A 20,921-nucleotide genomic window follows, 5' to 3' on the forward strand; every position below is an offset into this window, starting at 1 on the left:
AACCTTATGCAAAAATAAGTCAACTTCATCTACATTTTTTACAACTTTCCCATCATATTTGCTATAAATGATTATACTTTTATAGTACTTTAGGACTTATGACATGATACCTTATTAAAATTTTAAGTGCTTAAAAGTATACAAATTAAATTTGTTACTCTTTGATCATCCTCTTTTCTAGCGTTGACTATCACAATAGTATCTATTATAACATTCTATTTTATTGTCGATCAATTAAAAATTTTGTTATTCAAATTAAATGGAGATTAAGTTTTCAATTTAAACAGTAACTAGAAACGGAACTAAGGAGACTCGTTAAAGGTACATAAACAGGTAAAGCGAGTTTATTTAGGAAAACGTAGATAAACGTAGATAACTCTTGAGAGGTAACTCGATCGATAATGAAACACAATATTCAAAAAGTAGCGCGCTTTTAAAGCTCGCTAGTGCCATTAGCGAATGATGATAGAATGGTCGATGAGATGGCGTTAGCTGACTAGTTGACGCACAGTAGTATGGCAGCTTCCGTTTCGTTAAGTGTTTTCAAAGAACAGGTGAGCGTTTCGTAGAGTGCGTCGCGACTCTTTGGATAGATTGACGGTGAAGAAGCTCGCTACTGAGTTCCCTCTGGTGTTGTGGCCCGGTGTGTGACTGTGTGTGTGAGAGTGTGTCGTCGAACGTCGATTTGAAAAATTTCAAAGTTGACTTTTATAGAAGCGGGCCTGTATCGTTCTTTAGGTGTCTTGAATCTTTTCTCCTCGAGTTTTGCTACAAACTCGTGCGTGCAGGGACCGATCGAGGTAAAAGCTTCCTGCTGGGAATGTTGATGGACTCGCTTCTCGTTCGAGCATCCTGCCAAGAGGTGGGTAAGTTTTGCCGATCTGTTCACCTGGTTACGCGGTACACCGTCTCGACATAACGTTCGCTCGAGATAGACCGTCTTTCTCAAAATCGAGATGTTTCTTTCCGGTTTTATTCATGCTGTTTATTGCTTGCACCTCGAACGATTGATTTTCCGGTTATGCCGAATTTAGATCTTTTCACTTTGGATGATCATCACAGATAATTTTTTTATAGTGAATGTGAAAGATAAAAGCAGGAGTATCTATACAGTTTACTGAAATATTTTCCTCTAGGTTGATCCAGTAGAATGTTAGATCTTGAAACGAAGTATAGTCATCTCTATTCTCCTCTCTTAAAAAATACGTCTTATTCTCCTGTTCCATTCTCTTATTTGTTATTAAAATTTGTAATAAAGGACTGCCCAGGAAATGGTAACAATCGGCCAAATCCATATTCATTTCATGCGATATGTGTCATAGAAATGCGGTCTAAATATGCATTTAGTATAACCGTACTTATAACAGCATGCACGCACATTATAAAATATAATTAAACTTGTCCGAATCGTCTCACTACGAATGAATCATCCATTTAAGAAATCAAGAGCAGAGATTGATTTTACTCTATTCACTAGTCACTCTGGATGAAACGCGGATGAAAACATGTTTTTCGATGAATCATCCGCGATGACCATCCAAAATGAAAAGGTGTAAATTCGGCTTTAGCTTGATTTTCATCGAGCTCTGCTGTAGAGACGGAAGCGGTACTGGCCGAGTGACATCTGCATCGAGTTGGACGTGTCCACGAATGGCGGTGCGAATATCGATCCTCTGGAGTCTCCGGTCGCGAGGCCGTCTTGTTTTCGAGGTCACCAGGACTTCAGTCGCAATCCTCACTCTCGATCTTGATATCTTCGTCGCAATCCCTCTTCTTTCCTTCTCACGCACCCTTTTTTCACCAAGGCGTCTATTGTCATTCCCTTCATCATCCCCTCGCCTTCCCTTCCATCTAATGTTACTGAATGATTACTATGATTGTTAACATCCTGTGTACCACAGATTGCCCGTAGCGATGAATAGACAACATGTACACCAAAGAATCTGTTTTTACCATTGATAACGTGTACAATGTACAGTGGCTCATGAAAGTCTTTGAACATAATATTGGAATTTCATCAACACTGTAATGAGATTCAACTACCATGATTATGTTGGAAAAGTTTGAAATAAATGTGAAAATACAACGCCTACTACAATATACAATACTTGATACAGTATGTGTTGCGAATTCTCAACTAGGTGACGATCAGTCAGGTTGCAATTGATCGGTTGATATCGTAAACGCTATTAACGTTCAAGGTGGAGGTAGATTATAGATGCCGAATAATGTTATGTTTAGTTGATTTATTTCCACACTGTAGTATAACATGGAGAGTATGTCGCTCTGATGAAGACTCTTTGAAGATTGGTTGTAAAAGCCGCGCCTGGTCCTTATATGCTAACTCTCCGTCCCAAGGGTTGTCCTCCTCACCATGGTTTTCATGAGGTGGGAATCTATTCTTTCCAATCTTGTACTTACGTATCCTCGTGGGTGCATCTGCTCTGGTGTTGCTGATTGATACCAGATGTTTACTTTAGAGCGGACCCATCGAGCACTTAGTGCTGGGTGAGTGTTAATTAGCCTCTCGATGAGGTCCGCAAAGTGTAGTTTAGGCAGGAAATGTAAAATTCTATTTACCGACTTCTGGGGCCCGCACATTTAGGGTAACAGAATAACAGTTCGATAGCTATGAAACTTTCGCTAGTTTCAAAGTTGTTCTGGAAAGATATTTCAAGTATCTCCACACTGCACTGCGGTAGACGATTGTATTCTTTAGGTGTTGAGATGTCAATCTAAGGTAACTAGGGAATAGTGGAAAAGTAACTAAGCAGTACAGTAACCTCGATGTGTAAGAATTTTGGCGCATAACTTACATAAGTGGTCGAGGAAATCGCTTAAGTGTCCTATTTCTAGAGATGCAGGAACAAGCGTGGGGAATGCAGACATTCGATCCAAATCGAACGATATATGTACTACTACTTACAATCACTTTGGACGTGATGAGCGCAATAATCCTTCCGTATTGTACTTTCAAATCTTATTTTCAAGTACCGATTGATATATCCCATGAAATGTTAGCTTTTTGCATCGGAAACAAAATTTAAATAAATTTTCAAATTTTTATTTTCTCCTACATTATCAATATATACGATATTTCGATTAATCGATACATGTACTTACATATCGATTTATTTTCTTGCATCAAAAACAGAATTTAGATAAATTATATATCTACATATTCGATATTTTTATTGATCGATATACATATCGTATATGTACATAGGATCGTATTGTACATAGCTGTATCGATTATTGATATGACTCTGTATCGAGTAATCGATATCCCTCGATCATATTAAACATTGAGAGTGCGATTTAGTGTTCAGACGTCGCCATAAATAATTTCTTGAATCCAGAAATTCACGTAATAGTGTTCTTATGAATTTGAATGTCTTTATTCCATTATCGAAGTATCGAAACAAATTGTCGCAGTAGGTTCTTCGATTTTGTATAATTTTTCAAATGAAAAAAGCGCTGTAAACCGTGTTTAATTCCTCTTACAATAAAACAGAGATATTTTGTTTATAGAAACAGTTCATCATTCATCATATTTTCTTCTTATTCTTTTTTTCGTTCCAATGAATACCATCGGTGACGTTAGAGTGCGTTGAAAACCAGTAGAAACCGGTATCACTTTAGCGATCTAACGAACTGTATTTTCAGATTGTGTTAGCAGCGTTTGTTGTTAAGATACAGGAAGGAAATTAATTGCAGATTAACAGACTCGAGAATAAAAAATAAATATTTTATAACAAATATTTCGGACTATACACGTGATAAACAATTACTAATCTATCGTACTTGCATAAATTTGAACAATAACAGTAACAATAATATTGGTGGAGAAAGACACATTTCTTAGCGTAATATGACGTTCAACGAATATTATCGCAGTATACAGCCTGTTTTTCTTTTCTTTGTTGCGGTACTTCCTAATCGCTCGTTCTTGAGTAACACTGTCTATTATTTAGTATTTGGAAACTGCGAGCGTTGACCAGTTCGTTTATCGAGCTCTCAGTGAGGCTTTTTTATCGTGTCCCGGATTTCACAACACCCGTGTTTATTGTCTACTTTTCTCGTGGAAAAACAAGCTGAAACATGACGAGATACCTTAACATGTAATAATCTAGTTACTGGAGCAATATGCGTTTTTTTATCGATTTCTCAGATTTTGTCCATTTTGGTGAATTTCATTTATTTGCTGATTACTTTTATTTTTTAGGATCATTAATAGCGAAAGAAGTTGATTACAAAAGAAGCATAGGTTTACTTCCTGCAGCCAGTACAGGAACTTTAAGCTTGAATCTCTAAAAAGTCGGCCAGAGAAGGCTAAAGTCGCATTATTTCGCAAGCGATTTAAATCCTGATTCCCTGACCTTCGTCGCCGTTTTTCTATCTAAAAGCAGTTATTACTCGAGCAATTTGTCACTGAATATAAAATATTATTTTGGAAGACGTAAAACGTGCTTATCGATGCATCGATAGTTTTCTTCAGGCTTGATAAAGGTTGGTAAACATCAGAAACGTCACGCACACGACAATTACGATTACTTCAAGGTCGTGTCGACATTGGCGATAAACATTCGAGGTAATCAACTGAAATCGTCTATTTATTTTAATTCATTCGCCACGTATGTAATTTATACAGCAGATGAGTGGCTGCGACTGTTCCTACTAGTGAATCAATTTTATTATCGGTTCCAGGAAGATCTGTCGCGAAGAATACACCGCATTGCCGTAACTGTTTTCTGCGCAAGTCATGATTTTTCTCAAGATAAAATACAACATCCGATCACGACTCGATAATTTCGTAATACGTAAAAATTTTGTATCGACTTGTGATTTCGCTTTGACATAACTTGATATATAATCATTGAGCTGTCAGCTGATAATCGATTTAGCAGGTAATTATATAATGAGGTTTAATATACTGATAAGAATTATTGTAGCACAATTAACGAAGAGATAAGGAGCGTTTTAGGCTTTTGCAACTTTGAAATTAGGATAGTAGTGTGTAGCGTTATAGATAAGAAAATACTGAACTAAGTTTTCTGATAATTCGCAGTTTAATATTAACAGTAGTTAGTTGATGAAATGATTTTGTAATTAATATAAAGTTAAAGGTAGTTTCAGACGTTGATTGGAACTTTCATAATTGAGTGGAATGTTTTTTTGGTCTAATAATGGAGTTGTGGAGTCAATAGCCTTTGGTGGTTTGCGAAAGCTCGTAGATTTTAGTGGAGCGGTTCGCAGACCGAAAATACTGCGACTCGAGATTTTCAGGCCGTGCTAATTTCGACCATCGTATTTTGCGTGAACAACTTCGCATAAAAACCATGATCATTTAGTCTAGTCTAGTTCTTTTTATCTTTTCTTTCCCTCAATTAATTAGATAAAAAAATCTCCAATTTTTTAAATCTGTTTTAGTAAGTAATCGGCGTGGAACGGTAGCAGTAATTGCTGAATCGGTCCAACGTTGAATTTGATCGACGATCTGAAATTTAGAAGTAAAGAGAAGATCGCGATATTTGTATTTTTTATTGGAATGGTAGTCTTGGCCAACAATATATATTACAAATAAGGACAATATATATTACAAACAGGACGTGAGATTTATATTCGGGGCAGTATAAATACGGGTTCTTGCTATCTCCTAGCACAGGATACAGTCTACATATATTATTACTTTTATACGCTGGATACGTGCCTAAAGGCGCCTCCTGATCTTCGATTTCTGCCGTAATTTCACCCTCTACCTTCACCAATTTCTACTGTTATTCTAGAGCATAGTCATCTATATGAATCTGTATTTAATATTCCCTCTCGTTAAGAGTGTTAAAAGAAAATAAGATAACTACAGTATCTACAACGTTAAGTTTGAAATGATATGAGAAGGAAGAAGAAAAGGAAAATTGAAGATAAAAGTAGAACAAAGGAAGCAAGAATCGTTTATATACAATGAATTGTATACTGCTGTCTCGTTAAAAAGGCTCGTCGTTGACCTGAAAACGCCGTGGAAATTTTTTTTTCGAAACGTGCAGTTTTCTAGTAAAATGGTATGCGTTTCTCTCACGGTTGCGAGATTCATCCTGAGTTCAACGCTGTTCCCTTCGCATTGACCCAATTCCTTTCGCATAACGCGAGGCCTGGATATGGGTATTATTATCCCAGCCACGGCATTATTCTACCATGAATTCGTTCGATTTACTGACGAACTCGCGTTACCTTTTCAATTCTATCTTCAGATAATTCCCACTTCTTTTTTTATTTTTTTAAAATCGATAGAGGTACGTTTCAATGTTATATTTATCGGGACGCATCTACGATGCGCTTTGTCTACAGCTAATTTGTTTGATCACGTTGTTGACATCCTTTGGTTTGACAATATTTACAAATAGAATCTTCTTCCGAGTTAACTTTTACAAATATTTAAAAACTGATAATTTCGGAAATGTAGATTTGTAATGTAGATTCTTTTAAAATTGATGATTTTGGAAATGTAATTTTGTAATGTAGATTTTTGAAAAATTTATAGTTTTGGAAATGTAATTTGAAATATAGAAAATTTAGTTTGAAATTAGCAAGTAATATTTTATTAAAAAATGTATTAATATATTAAATTACGTGAACTTTTCAGAACTTTTAAGAGGAGATACATGTTTCACAAGAGCATAGTATGTTATCAAGAAGTTTTATAATTTTCGTGCTCAAGATTTAAGTCAGTTGCGCAGAGAATCGACTGGAAATATGATAGAATTGTTGCATCAGCATCATGTAATCAGGAATAATCACTTTTTTGAGACACGCAAGCGTACTCTTCTGGATTAATTTCAACCGGTTTCTCATGTTGATCGTTTCTTTGACTAGATCTGGGTAAGTCCAGGATTCTAGTTTGGCTTGGATGCGCAGATAAATCCAGGTTAACCGCGAGATTTTGCATTGCCTGGCTTCGGACACGTTGGACTCAGTCGCAGAATCAGGTCGACCATGCCAGGAATCCGATTTTGCCGCAGTTTCCTTCGACACGTTTGCAGTCCTTTTAGTCACCTTGGTCTTTCAATCGATCTCCTATTAATTACTGATTTTCTAAGTTCTCTAAGTTTAAATTTATTCGCAGAAGAAAAAGAAGAAGCTTGATATGGATTAAAAAGTAAAATACATACGTATATACATATGAAAAAATGATAAGGAAAAGGATGTTTGTTTTATTAACATTTCCTCATTTTCATTAATAATTATCAAAAGCAGTCTATTAAGTACTAAAAAAAAAGAAAAGAATTTATTAAGAATTCATAAAAGTTTCAATTTATTCGCAGAAAAAGAGAAGATTATTGGTATGAAGTAACAAGGACAATTTATATATGTCTAAAAAGGATAAGAAAAAGGATGCAGCCGTCTGTTTGAGATCAGCTGGAAAATAAGTTCGGTATACAAAACTGTGCGATATAATCTGGGCCTTCCTGTAACAGTTTTCCCCGTAAGAGGGTCGGGGACCTCGTGTCCACCTCCCAGCGTGAACCTGCACCAGTTGCGTTGTGAAACTCGTGAGGTCGGCCGTGGGCTCACCGCCAGTCACGCCTGGATCGTTCTCGAGGTAACTTCTCTCTGGAGGCGGCACGATCCACTTATATATATCGTCGTCATGTGATTCGGGACCAAAAGACGTATCGTTCTTTTTTTATCGCGTTTATGTGCATTTAATAAAAATAAGTGACTGATTGAATTCTCAGGTGTCGGACTCTTACTCGTTGAACTAGAAAATTGGATGAGGAAGGGAGAATGTATCAGAAGAACAACGGCGTTTACGAAGAGGTTAGCTGGGATCATTTTAAACCACTTTTACACTGAAATTCGTAATCTCCAAGTCGCTATTAATGGTGCACTATGATTTTTCTAATTATACAAATTTTGCGAAAAACGGATCGCCGCGAGTGTGAATTGTAAATCGTGATTTGTCGTTTAGTCTAGATATTTGGGGCGAAACAGGGAAACGGAGAAGAGATGTGGAAATAGTGATTTTTTCGAGGAAGTGTTAGTGAGGCTCGAGAAACAGTGAAGTAATTTGATTGGAATGCGGTTGATGGTTGAATGCGAGTTTTGTTACATGATACTTGCTGTATGTTGGAACTATTCTGCTAATAAGTATCTGCTTTGGTGCTAATTGAATCCTATGGCAGGAAAGAATTGTCAGAGGCGATCTTCCTCTTCGATATCCGATATCTGATATGGAGTTGATAATATCGTTGTTATCGATCATAAAATTAGAAAATCTAGAGACATTAAAATATGTCCCGAGTTTCTAAAAAGAAAATAGGCTTCTTTGAACGATATTAAACAAATACTTTGAATCTAAGTCTAGGGAAGTAAGTGTCGCATAAAATAGGATTTATTAAAAATTAAAATATAGTCAATATTAGGAGCATCATTTACAGAAGATATGAAACGAGACATTGAAGTGTACGATTTTAATTTCCGAAGGAAATAATATTCTTTGAAAAGATTAGGATCATCAAGACATGTGAAAAGTAGCGTAAACAAATTCCAAGTCAATTGGTCTTCGATTCTCGTGAGTACAAAATTACCAAGGCTAGTACAAAAGCTTGTGTTCCAAGGAAAAGAAGAAACGTCGTTAAAAGATTGTTAGAGGAGAGGTAGATTATTTTGAAAAGGCACTAATGATCAGTGTAACTAAAATTACAAGGTAGTCAGATAAATAATTGCCAAGAATGACGGTGTAATATCAATTGTTCAAGTTGGTTCATTACGTAAATGTGTAATCTTGTTTTTGTCGAGATTATCCGCAGTCCAATCCATCGGTGGCTCCCGACAGCGGACTGAAATTCCTTAACCGCATTAGATGCCTTCCAAGTTAGGTATATATGTACGTGCCTATTCCGATCCAATACGAGATCTTTGACTCGTACACATTCGCATCGGATTATCTGTCGTCGCTTTTGTACCCGCTCTTACCGTCTCGAGGAACACCTGTTGCTTCTTTTCCTTTTTTCCCAAGACCTTTTCGACCGTTCCGAGAGATCTGACCGATTAGACGGGAAATGAGGATGGCCCGTGAAGAGGAATTACTGGAATTAGTATTGGAAACCGTCTAGACTGCTACGATCAAACGTACCCACCGTTCGCTTTCATATCTGAAAAAGGGAACAAAGAGAAAGCTTCAACCGCCTGATGTAACTGATAACGAGAAGAGTATTTGAGTGATTCAGTGTTATGAGTATTGCGATACGCGCAATCAGATACTACAGTTTCCTTGGTACTGTTAACACATCCGAGTGACCCTGACTTCAACACGCAGTGGGAATGGCAGGCCTTGACATTACGAATTTAAATTCCTCGAAATGTTCAGTTCATGGGAGAATAATTGTCAGTCAAATTTAACGTTCGTTATTGGTATAAGGAAGTTGGAAAAGATGATGTGATGCATGTTAGTCACGATTCACTGTAATATATGTAGGGCTAACATAACGGTCGAGTGGCCTTGGTTCTAATTATACAAATTTTCCACGTCATAGAATAAGAAATTAACTTTCTTAAAACGTTGTCAACATTCTTTCCGATCATTCTTTTTAATTACTGCTATTTTTAGTTAAGTGTTTGCGTATTTTAAGCTCGACTGCAGACCTCAGAAGACACAATGGCAATAAATCGCGCCATTTTGAATCATGTCGCAAGCCAGCGGAGGTAAAATGATTCCCATTAAACTCGACCATGCCTCTAATCAGAGTTCTGTGCAGTGATAGCATCTCAGTTCCACCAGGGAAACTTATATTTTCCCTGAAACGAACACATACTCAGCGGCGATGAATGTATCTATATACAGGTCGTTGTAAATCACGTGCTAAACATGGCAGGAAATCCTCTGGGCGTCACTCTTCTATTATCTATTGATTACACAGATCTTTTGCGGAAGAAGGTTGCCTCTGATTCACTTTTTAATACTTTGACATCGGTGTATCGCCGCATGCGTGTAGTTTCACCTTCCGTACAATTTTGCAAGCTAAATATGTAAATGAAAAATACGGCAACGCTTGAAGAAAATGAAAAATATCGTTTCCGGTTTGCCGCCGGAAGTGCTTGAAAAACGCAACACATCGATTCGGGTCTCCCAACGTCAATATGTTGATTAAGCCACGTAAATGGTACATATATGTATAATATTAGGAAAGAGAAGAGTTTGTTTCGGATACAAGGAAGTTATCGATATAAAGCTTCCTAATAGAGTTTTCAAGAATAAAATTAGCTCAAATTGATGTACAATTTAAATTATTAGCAATTATTATCAATTATAAGCTATGTGCTGTATATATTATTTAGATGTTCGTTTGGCGTTTACGTTAGGTATCTGATATACGTTATAAGAGTGTGAAAAAATAGTTAATTAATGGTTTCATTAACGTACGTCGATAAACGACACGTGCATCTGCGTTGGGAACCAGTTTACGGGATTATGTAACACGTGGCGTTGCAAAATGGAAGCAACTGATCCGTTGGTTAGCCAAGGCACGCGCTCGTGAGTACACAAAAATACCTGCTCTTGACAATGATCGAGATCACTAGTGGCGTTTAACAGATCTGCTTTCTATTCAAAGAAACAAAGGAAATTGCGAGAAAAAAAGATAGCAGAGAAATTAGGAGCAGAAGGAACGGGAATTCTTGCTGAAATATGGGGACTACACGAAGAGAAAATAAAAAAGAGCGTCAGGAGAAGAGATGAGAAATGGACGTGTGCGGTTGGAGGAAGCAAAAAGGAATTGGAATGAGATTAAGGACATGTAGATAGTATAAAAAAAACCAGGAAGCTTCCATGTAAGTTAAGTTGCCAGTAATGGCTTCGACCCACTTGCGATCATCTTCAACGTCCAAAACGTTTCCACGGTATTTGAACAAGTAGGAAATCATTCAGTTAAAAATATTTCACGCTTCGATATCTGAGTCTGTAAACAATTGTACAATTTACATGGATTTCTAGGATCCTTTAAGAATGTTATTTGCCGAAGAAGTTAGGAGAGGCGAAGAGGTAACACGCTATCGCTGAAACCAGAAGAAAAAGGCAATGGTCTTTGAGATAGCCACGGTGGAGGGAGTTGTAGCAACGTTCTCTTTTCGTACAGCAAGGCTGTGAATCAGTCTCATCGTGACTTCCGCGCACGAAGCACGCACTTTTCAATCATTGCCATCCTTACATCGCAACGCACATATGTTCCTCAGAAGCACCTCAGAAGACCTGCTGATCATTTTTTGTGCCATTTTCAACGTCAGCATGCTGATTTCAAAGAACAGTTAACGTCGTTGCCGTGAAAAGATATTGTACGCGGCTGTCCCACTTTTATTGGACCCTTTTTACTTACGGAATCAAAGAAAGAAGAACCCAGAGATATATAATGTGGGGAATGCAGGTGTGTCTTCTCCGGTGTTATGTTCACGTGGAAGTGTCGAAAGAGACGCCAGATCCTTCAGCTTTTCTTGTCTTCATCCTCTGTTACCTTATAGATCACAATGGACACGTATCGTATCATATATTATCTTCCTCATACATGATGAATGTGCGACCTTTCAACCTCTGTGTTATCTGTTTTGCAAAATTGACCAAGAACGTTCACCGAGTAAATAATCTGCGAAATATTGTACTTGACGGATGGGTGGATTATTTTTGGAAACCATTCATATTTCTTTGATAGAACGACAGAGTTGTCTTCACAACGCTGGCGCACTGGCTGACTGGGTCATATCATTGCATTATTTTCTGCGTCAAGTTCTCGAACGTGGCGCGACCGTGAAAAAGCGAATATAATAGAGGCAGTCTGCTACTCACGCGACTAGTACGTGACACGCCTTTGCATACATTAATGTCAGAAAGGTTTGATCGTCTTAACGTGCTTTTCTCTAGTTGTATCATGACTGTTGTTTTCTTTTGAACTTTCATAAATAGAAGTTACGGTATGTAGGTTAGTTATTTGACAGAAGAGCGAGTATCGCAATTAGTAGCGGAACTTTCTGATAATTGGATGTACCAGCACGTGTAGTTTCTGTTTCAAGGTTGTTATTCGGTAGAGTATGCAAATGCAAAAATCTGTGTAAATTTAATTTCCTGTTCAGTCCATGATTCGCTCTCGGAAGTTCGCTTTACACACTTTGTGTGTTCCTTTTTTGTTTTCGGGCACCGTTTACTTACTTACTTACGATAGCTAACAACCGTTTACTTACGGTGGCGTAAGTAAGTACCACATCACGTGGTACTCGATAGAATTATTAAATGACAGAGGCAACCGACATCGTGATCCCTTTTTAGACTGGCATTTTTAAGTTCAGTCTCACCTTTGAACTTTGAACTATACGACTCAATGGCTGTTGTAATGTCAAACGTACATTAATGTAACGTTAGTCATATTATTAATGGAACCAGCTGTGTTTATATTTTGTTATGCTATGGTAGCGCCACTGGTTCTTCTTGGTTTTATATGTGGAATTTCATAAATCGCAGTATATTCTGTGTTTTTGGTTCATTATTATATATGTATATCTATCTGCGATTTACGTAATTGTACGTGCAACTTAATACAAATGCTTTTTGTATTATGTGACGGTAAATTCTGTCGCTGATAACCCATGGTTCATAGATGTTATTTGCCTTCACTTTGAGATAGTGTCATTATGTTGTTTGTTAATGTGCTAGCGTGCTAGCGTGCTAGCGTGCAGTACAAGCCATAATCAAGCTCGTAAAGTTTGTAATAACCAGTGGTTATTGCTGAATTTTGAACTTCTGACGTAATGCCTCAATCTTCGCTGTCATTCTTCCTACCTTCGAATTGATAATGTCGATAGTCGACGTCACTCGTGGAACACTTCAATTCTATCGTTAGTTAATCTTAAGGCAATTTTTTGTCTCAAATTATTTTCCTCTTTCAAAAGATTATTAATCTTATATGTAATTTCTAGGGTTCCGGATATTTAAAGCGTGCAAATACTGAACGCCTCCATGAAATATTTAGTCAGGTAAACGATCCAATTTTAATTGGTTCTCTTATAATAATTAAGGTTTAATGATTATATCACCATTACACACAATGATTACATACAATAAATGAAAATAAAAAATAAACGAAAATTGTAGTACGCTTCACAAGAGAAGAATGGCGAGTGGTTCATGACCCCGTCTGACTTTGTCCGGAGTTACCTTGGACTCTATACCAATTCAGATTACAACCCTGACTCCGTCAATCTGCTCGCTGGTATCGTCGATACCAGTAAAGATGGGTTTGTATTAAATCTTTATCCTTTTCTATATTCATGAAAAATGAAATTTTATAAGATATTTCCTAAATGAAATCCTAGACATAAAAATGTATCTTTTTCTACAGGCTCATATCGTTTGCTGAATTCCAAGCGTTCGAAGGGCTTCTTTGTGTGCCAGATGCCCTGTACAAGACAGCCTTCCAGCTGTTCGATACTAATGGAAATGGAATGGTTACATTTGGTACGTAGAATCTCTCTCTAAATTCTCGATTAATTAACAACGAGTTTCTAACTTGTATTTGCTCTCCAGATGAGTTCGCTGAGGTGATGAAGAAAACTGAACTCCATCGGCGGATGCCTTTCAACATGGACAGCAGTTTCATTAAACTTTATTTCGGAAAGGATAAGCAGCGACTGATCAGCTACGCGGAGTTCAGTCAATTCTTGCACGTAAGTTCTTGATAGGGAAACTTTCAGTTTCTGAAGCGTTAAGATATTCTATTTTTAGGATTTTCATGAAGAATACGCGGTGGAGGCATTCAAGAAATTCGACAAGGATGGTCAGGGTTTTATTTCAGCGCTAGACTTTCAGGATATCATGCTGAGTATCAAAAGTCATTTGCTGACTAAGGATGTGAGGGATAACTTAGTTGCTGTGAGTAATCGATCTAGAGTGTTCCTTTATCGATGTATAAAGGAATGGTTAATTGATTTACGATAATTATAGGCGGCCAGCACCGGGCAGGGCGGACGGAAAGTCAGCTTTCCATATTTCATGGCGTTCAATTCCCTCTTGCACAATATGGAACTCATTAAACGTATTTACCTTAACGCGACGAACGGCCATAGATTCGAAGAAGTTACTAAAGGTATTTACTTTTTATTCCTAGTAAATATGTGAAAATAAAAGGAATGTAACAAAATGGTCAATTGTTTCAGAGAGGTTCCTTTATTCCGCACAAATGATGTCGCAGATCACGCCACTGGAGGTGGATATTCTTTTTCAACTATGCGACCTGCTACATCAAACTGGGTGAGTATCTCCAATCCTGAGAGCGAGCCATCCTCCTTGGCATCGATAGATCACAGAAAGGTCACGTGGAACGAGTAAAACGTGCGATTACGATTTTTCCACGCTGGCCTGGTCAACGAGAAGCAATATGTGAATCATTATAGAATTAAGATGCTATCGTTGCACCAGCAAGCAAACATCGTCATCATCCAAAAAATGTCGAGTGTCTCTTGGCAAAGGAAGGATGGAGATTATCCCTGCTGAAACAATCATTTCTAAAAACCGCCTTCTATGCCTACCAAATAAGAAACTAAAAGCTTTCCACATAATAATTTCCGATCTTTTGTGAACGCCAATTAAAGTTCCCATGATTGAATACATTTGTTTACGTGTTTACGCTGCCTGGATCAGATCTACGGAAGATGACGAGGCAGATTCGCGGCTTGGGTGCGTCTTTGTATTACAAGAATAATCACGTGCTATAAATTCGTTCTAACGCATAAACGCTGGCCTCGCGCGAAAGTAACGGGAATTCCTCTATGATACGGAAACAATGAATTTAGAAAAATTAGTTGAAGATTTCCACCATTTTTAGCTAAATTTGTAATGCACGTTCTTTTCTAAATTCCAGGTTTGCTGTTTCTTAGAGTGACAATTCCCATTTCTTTTGCCAATGTATTTGTATGTACATAAATCGATAATATACACATTGTCTTCACCTACTTTCTTTAGCATTTATCTTAGGACGATGGTATTTGTAAACGTTTGCACATCGTGGGCACTAACGATATTCCATTTTATCCGATGCTATGACAGACTTAAGGATATGTTTAAGGAACTCTCTTGTATTGACAGGATCTGCATTTTTAGTATCGCTCGAAGCAGTGCCATCGACGTCCTTACTATAACGACCATCCTAGAAATACCTTGTTCTTTTATATTTCTTTTCTTTTTTTAATCTTTAAATTGGAAACGATCTCTTTCTTCCTTTCCCCCAATTTTTTGTTTTCTTAAACTGCTTTATCTTCGCCATGGTTACGGATCTACATATTGAGCACGCATTTTCTCGAATTTCAGGAAAATAATGTACAGTGATCTCGTGGCTATTACTCCTGAGCAGTATTTCAAGCAGATCACGAAACGCTTAGCTGAGATCAAAGCGGTATCGGTAAGTGTGGTGACAGAAGAATACTCAAGCCAATCAGCTGACACCAGAATTACCGTTGAAAACAATCTATGTTACCGAAATCACGTTAGTTTCGTTGTTGAATAGTCAGTATTCTTGTTTCAGAGTCCTGAAGACCGCGGCGTGGTAGTGCAGATACTCGAGAGCGGATACCGGTTTGTTTTGGGATCCATAGGAGGAGGTAAGTCCACCAGTTCCCACCATTTGTTACTTTTCTTGCAGCCACGGAGGTTTTTGGGATACCAGATTTACTAGTTCTCCTAATATTTTGCTAATGAATACGAAGTATTTGGGAAATTGCTTTTTTAAACTTGGAACGTCAACTCTATCAGGAGTGGAATTAAGCAATGGTAGTATTGCAAGTAAAAAAGACTAGATGGAGAATATTTTCTTTAGCTGTCGGCGCTACAGCCGTCTACCCCATCGATTTGGTGAAGACGAGGATGCAGAATCAGAGGACCGGCTCATTGGTTGGAGAGCTGATGTACCGAAACAGCTTTGACTGCCTGCAAAAGGTTGGAATCGAAAAGTCTCGCCACGATACACTGCCTACATTGTTAATTATGAAGTTGGTATCCTGCGTTTGACAGGTGATCCGGCACGAGGGCTTCTTCGGCCTTTATCGAGGTTTGGTACCACAGCTAATGGGCGTAGCGCCAGAAAAGGCCATCAAGTTGACCGTCAACGATTTCGTCAGAGATAAGTTCATGGATAAAAACAGCAATTTGCCCCTTTTCGGGGAAATTATAGCCGGGGCCTGTGTAAGTGATCCATGAACATCCCTTGACCTTTCACTCCTACGGTAGACGATAAATCCCCATGATTCTAATTTATCGAGAATTTTTGTTTGTTCTGTAGGCTGGAGGATCTCAAGTAATATTTACGAATCCTTTGGAAATTGTCAAGATCCGGTTGCAGGTGGCTGGTGAGATAGCAGGAGGAACTAAAGTTAGAGCTTGGACTGTCGTCAAAGAGTTAGGACTCTTCGGCTTGTATAAAGTGGGTATACGATAAGTATAATCCAATTAGAGCGAGTATTTGTTATGACGAGAAAATTGGAGAAACTCTTAATATTTCAGGGTGCAAAAGCTTGTTTCTTAAGGGATATCCCCTTTAGCGCAATTTACTTCCCGTCGTACGCCCATACAAAGGCACGATTAGCCGATGAAGGAGGTTACAATACTCCTCTGTCACTACTAGTATCTGGTGCAATTGCTGGTGTTCCTGCAGCAGCGCTGGTCACTCCTGCAGACGTGATAAAGACCAGATTACAAGTATATTTTCTATATTACACATTTCTTGCTCTTTTATTCTTGAAAGAAAGAGAGAAGAAAAAAGATTGTAATATTAATTTGATTTTTAGGTTGTGGCTAGACGAGGTCAAACAACGTACAGTGGAGTGCTAGATTGTGCAAAGAAAATTTACAAGGAAGAAGGTCCGAGAGCGTTCTGGAAAGGAGCCACAGGTATCAAGTTCTATTTTGAAGTTACATTAGGGTCGGGAGAAAATTCGTAGCAATAGCGGAACATGACATTTATTTTAAGTTCTACATTGAGAAAGTTAGTAATACATCTTTTATTTGGTCGATTGCATGCGCGGGCGTCGGCCCTGCTGCATCATTCGACTATTCTTTTTCCCCAATATGACCTGGCGTCTTACTTCTAAGTGAGTACTTCTTTTTCTCTCTGCCTGCCAGTTATCGTGACTTTTTTTCAATTTCCCAGCCAACCACCACTTTCTTGTTACTTTTGTTTAGCCACATTCTTGTCTTAACTTATCTTTTACTAGGTCCATTGTTTTGTATGCAGAGTGGTTCATCAAAAAGCATTGCATTCTCACGGTTTATCCTCATGTAACGTAATTTTTTATTTCATTCTTATCCACTATCTGTTGATTTATGAAACTAATCACGTTGTCAATTTAGTCCTAGGAAGGAAATATTTCGAGTATTTTCAATGTTGAATCTGAAGATGTGTCCATTCATAAAAGGTCATAACATTCATGTTCATATTTGGGATTCAAATCTTTATTCAGACAAAGAGTATGAACCAGTGTGTGAAAATGTAACGCGAAGCAAGCGATGGTATTCAATTTCATCCTTTCATTTTACAGCACGAGTCTTCAGATCATCCCCTCAGTTTGGTGTTACCCTTTTCACCTACGAGCTTTTGCAAAGGCTCTTCGTAGTTGATTTTGGAGGATCGTAAGTGTATTTATGATTATACTTTTATTTTATTTGTGTATCGACACGCTTCTTCCTGTGTTCATTAATTTTTATTTACTTTCAATAACCGTTTATCTATTTTGTTTAAATTTTCTGTGATTAATGTGCATGCGAATTAAAAAATCATTTGGAACTCCTTATTTTTTTTGATAAGTACGTCTTCCTGAATTCAAAATTCTGTTTCTGTTCGCGTAACCAGTTTGATAGCTTCAACTTCCCGTGAATCCAAGCAGATACTAACCAGAAATTCATCATCATCCATAACGTATTCTTTTTTCTTAATATAGTGTAAAATGATGTTTTCAGTCGACCTACAGGATCGGAGCAAAAGGTGCCTGCAACGGGGATGGCAGACGAAATTCGATCGACGAATCCGGATCACATAGGAGGCTACCAGATTGCCTTGCCGATCTTCACTGGAATCGAGACGAAATTTGGTCTTTGTCTACCCAGGTTCCAAGCAACAACTAGCATCAGAAAGTAACGTCGTCAACCTGCTTCAGCTAGATGAATATGTTTGTAGCGAACCCCTCATCATTGCAGAATTCCGTAATCATGTCGTTCAAAACTCAGACTCTCTGAGAAGAATAAGTGAAATGAGCTCCACAGAATCACGAACTGGATAAAACGGGAACCCGTCGTCGATCGACCTAGCAAATTGCGCTTCTAAGCTGAACCTGGACGGGCAAGAACACCATAAGACAGATAATCCCGGCAGAATGACGCAGGATATTATATAGGAGATAGACCAAGAAGGAAGACACGAAGAAGAGAGATATTCTTCCAAATTGATACTTGTATTACACACATGAGAGTAAAGGAAAGGTGTTATAAATATGGTGGAGGCTATCGGAGATTCCTTAAGTCTAGTTCGGTTAACGTGTATTTGGAATCGATGATGAAAGAGCAGCGTCAACGCGCACAATCTCCTCGGTGATAGCCTATTCATCGAAACTATGATAGCAGAGAACCATGGAAAAAGTCACACACAGGGTTTAGACGAGTTAAACACGGACGGTTTAGCCTAAGACATTGTTAAGATGAGTACTGTCTCTTTACGCTTATGTCATGCAAGCGTGAAGCTCGAATGGATTAGCGATGCGAAGAAGCAGAGGAAGTTACCTTCTTTATATACTTTCTTTTGTCTATAATCTCGTAATCCTCACATTTTCATCCTTTGCACTCTACTTTAAATAGCGAATAAGAACTTCCTCAAACAATATGTGGCAATAACACTCCTCATTTTCGATATCGCTTTGCTTCAGTGAGATTTCTTGAGATGAAAACGAAGGAACTGATAGTCTATTCATGGAAATTGTGCGAAAGGTGAAATTAGGCGTGTTAATATGTTCAGTCCAGTCTTTTCAGCGAGAGAGAACCGGTTCGCGCTTCAAACCTTGCTTTACGCCGCCATGACCGCTATATTACTTTTTCTACTTTTTATATGTGGATCGAAGACATACTTGTTCGTACACGGTCCCGTGTGTTGAAAAATTTACACTATTTTTGTAGAGTTCTATTCGATTGTAGCGGAAGTAGAGGCTCCACGAGAGGGTTTCCGTTTCTCTAAGGGCACCTACAGGTTTCAAAATCGCCTTACCGTTTCTCTCCATCCCATAGAATCGCTTTTAGAGCTTTTTACACAGCCCCAGGAGGGCTGCACGACTTATTGATCTCTACTTTATCGAACGGCTGTAGAATCCGCCATGTTGTTCGCCTGTTTTCTACTCTTCTTCTAGTCGCAACTGCCATTCGTTTTATTTCTTTTTCAAGTATACGATAAAACAATAGTATATAATAGTTTCGTTGGGATCGATAATTGTAATTTCGATGAAGTTCCGATTTAATAATATGTAACCTTTTGTTCATTCTATCGCACAGCGAGATCAGAAGAGGCTACGCCCTTACACGAAAAATGTTCTGTATTGCACGAGATTCTAACGCTGTTAGGGATCACGTCCTATTTTGTCCTGCCTCAGACAATATTCTGACCGGAGACCAGAGTCTCGTATGATACTAGAGAACATCCTGGAATATGTTTCTTTTTGTAAACGTTCTCGTTCGCTTTGTGAAACAATTCGGCGCGGCCTCCACGCGTTCAGTGTATTACCTATCAAAGATGATCGAGTTCTATTTGTAAGTAAGGATTTATCAAGAGCTCGAGGAGTGTTTTAAAACGATAAAAGGAGGACTGGATCCTCCGTCCATAGTTTCGTTCGCGGGCCTCGAGCTATTTTATATCACACGCGTGGATCGAGGAAACTATATGTGAATTATTTAGTTGATCGTCCGAAATATTCGAAGGGCGTAATGTTCCAATAACTTAACTCCGATAAATAAAAAAACATTTGCTTCAATTCTTATATGCAAATAATAATGTATAAAAATTTCCTGTTTTTTTTCTTATCGTGATTATGTCTTTGATAATTTTGGACGATCAGATTGACCAATATCGCGTTGGTTTTTCGTCGAGAGGTCTCAAAGACCGTGAAACGCTCCCTCCCGCAGTTCGATATTGTATACTATTTAACGATACACGTCGGCTCATACTTGCTGTAGAGAAAATTAGGTCGCTTGGGACGAGCTTTCGACGCTTTCGATCGAACATTCCGAGGTATGTAGGCACAGATTCGTGAAAGTAATATTTGTACCATGCTTCAAAGTCGCCTGACCTTTCATATCATCGTGATATTCTTAAAATTAATATCTAGACATTATTTTCCATCATTTTGTTGAAAGAATAAATACAATAGAACTCTATTTATCTGAAATTGCCAGGGGAAAAACAGTTTATATATATATAATAAATATATATATATATATATATATATAATAAATATATATATATATAATAAATATATATATATAATAAATATATATATATATATATATATATATATGTATATAAAGTGCATACAATAAGAGTTAATCAATCTTCTGTATTCTCTATAATTTTCGTTCACATAATAGGAGCTTACATTCAGAGTGAATTCAAACAGTGAAAGTGCAATTGATTGGGTATTAACTAAAATTTCATCTCAATAAATGAAGTGTAAATAAATGGAGTTCTACAGTGTTTTAAAGTATTTTAGTTTATGTAAATTCGTCATTTGTCGCTTTTTGAGATTAGTTTGTGATCAGAACTGATTCAGGCGACTTTGTAGAGTTATCGAGGATCGTTGTATCAATCGACTTCAGCGAAATGCGACTTACTAGTAATTTTCACTACCAGCTATTGCGTATT

General features: G+C 37.8%; 1 protein-coding gene and 1 long non-coding RNA gene across 12 annotated transcripts; one reads left to right on the forward strand and one right to left on the reverse strand.

Annotated features, from left to right (window-relative positions):
- The first annotated feature begins 506 nt into the window (after window positions 1-506).
- On the forward strand, window positions 507-19,760 carry aralar1 (calcium-binding mitochondrial carrier protein Aralar1). Of its 11 annotated transcripts, none has more exons than XM_069129127.1 (21): window positions 561-866; window positions 7,320-7,597; window positions 7,734-7,815; window positions 12,958-13,014; window positions 13,133-13,275; window positions 13,380-13,495; window positions 13,565-13,704; window positions 13,763-13,909; window positions 13,982-14,123; window positions 14,194-14,287; window positions 14,678-14,713; window positions 15,344-15,434; window positions 15,558-15,633; window positions 15,849-15,967; window positions 16,043-16,213; window positions 16,311-16,451; window positions 16,532-16,726; window positions 16,816-16,918; window positions 17,566-17,656; window positions 17,984-18,157; window positions 18,221-19,760. In XM_069129127.1, the coding sequence occupies exons 3-21, from the start codon at window positions 7,783-7,785 to the stop codon at window positions 18,228-18,230; spliced, it is 2,079 nt and encodes a 692-aa protein (XP_068985228.1). In that variant the 5' UTR covers window positions 561-866; window positions 7,320-7,597; window positions 7,734-7,782; the 3' UTR covers window positions 18,231-19,760. The 11 variants fall into 11 exon arrangements, with proteins under 11 accessions (XP_068985226.1, XP_068985228.1, XP_068985227.1 ...); XM_069129126.1 differs by having other exon boundaries at window positions 561-862; XM_069129125.1 differs by lacking the exons at window positions 7,320-7,597; window positions 7,734-7,815 and adding an exon at window positions 507-554 and having other exon boundaries at window positions 739-862.
- Window positions 9,020-11,724, reverse strand: LOC138187889 (uncharacterized). The gene is made up of 2 exons (XR_011175276.1): window positions 11,370-11,724; window positions 9,020-9,152 (listed from the first exon to the last, which is right to left on the reverse strand). It is a non-coding gene; the product is annotated as an uncharacterized LOC138187889 (long non-coding RNA).
- Window positions 19,761-20,921: the final 1,161 nt, after the last annotated feature.

Source organism: Bombus flavifrons, chromosome 16, assembly GCF_040668555.2.
Source record: "Bombus flavifrons isolate JBK064 chromosome 16, iyBomFlav1_principal, whole genome shotgun sequence".
NCBI lineage: Eukaryota > Metazoa > Arthropoda > Insecta > Hymenoptera > Apidae > Bombus > Bombus flavifrons.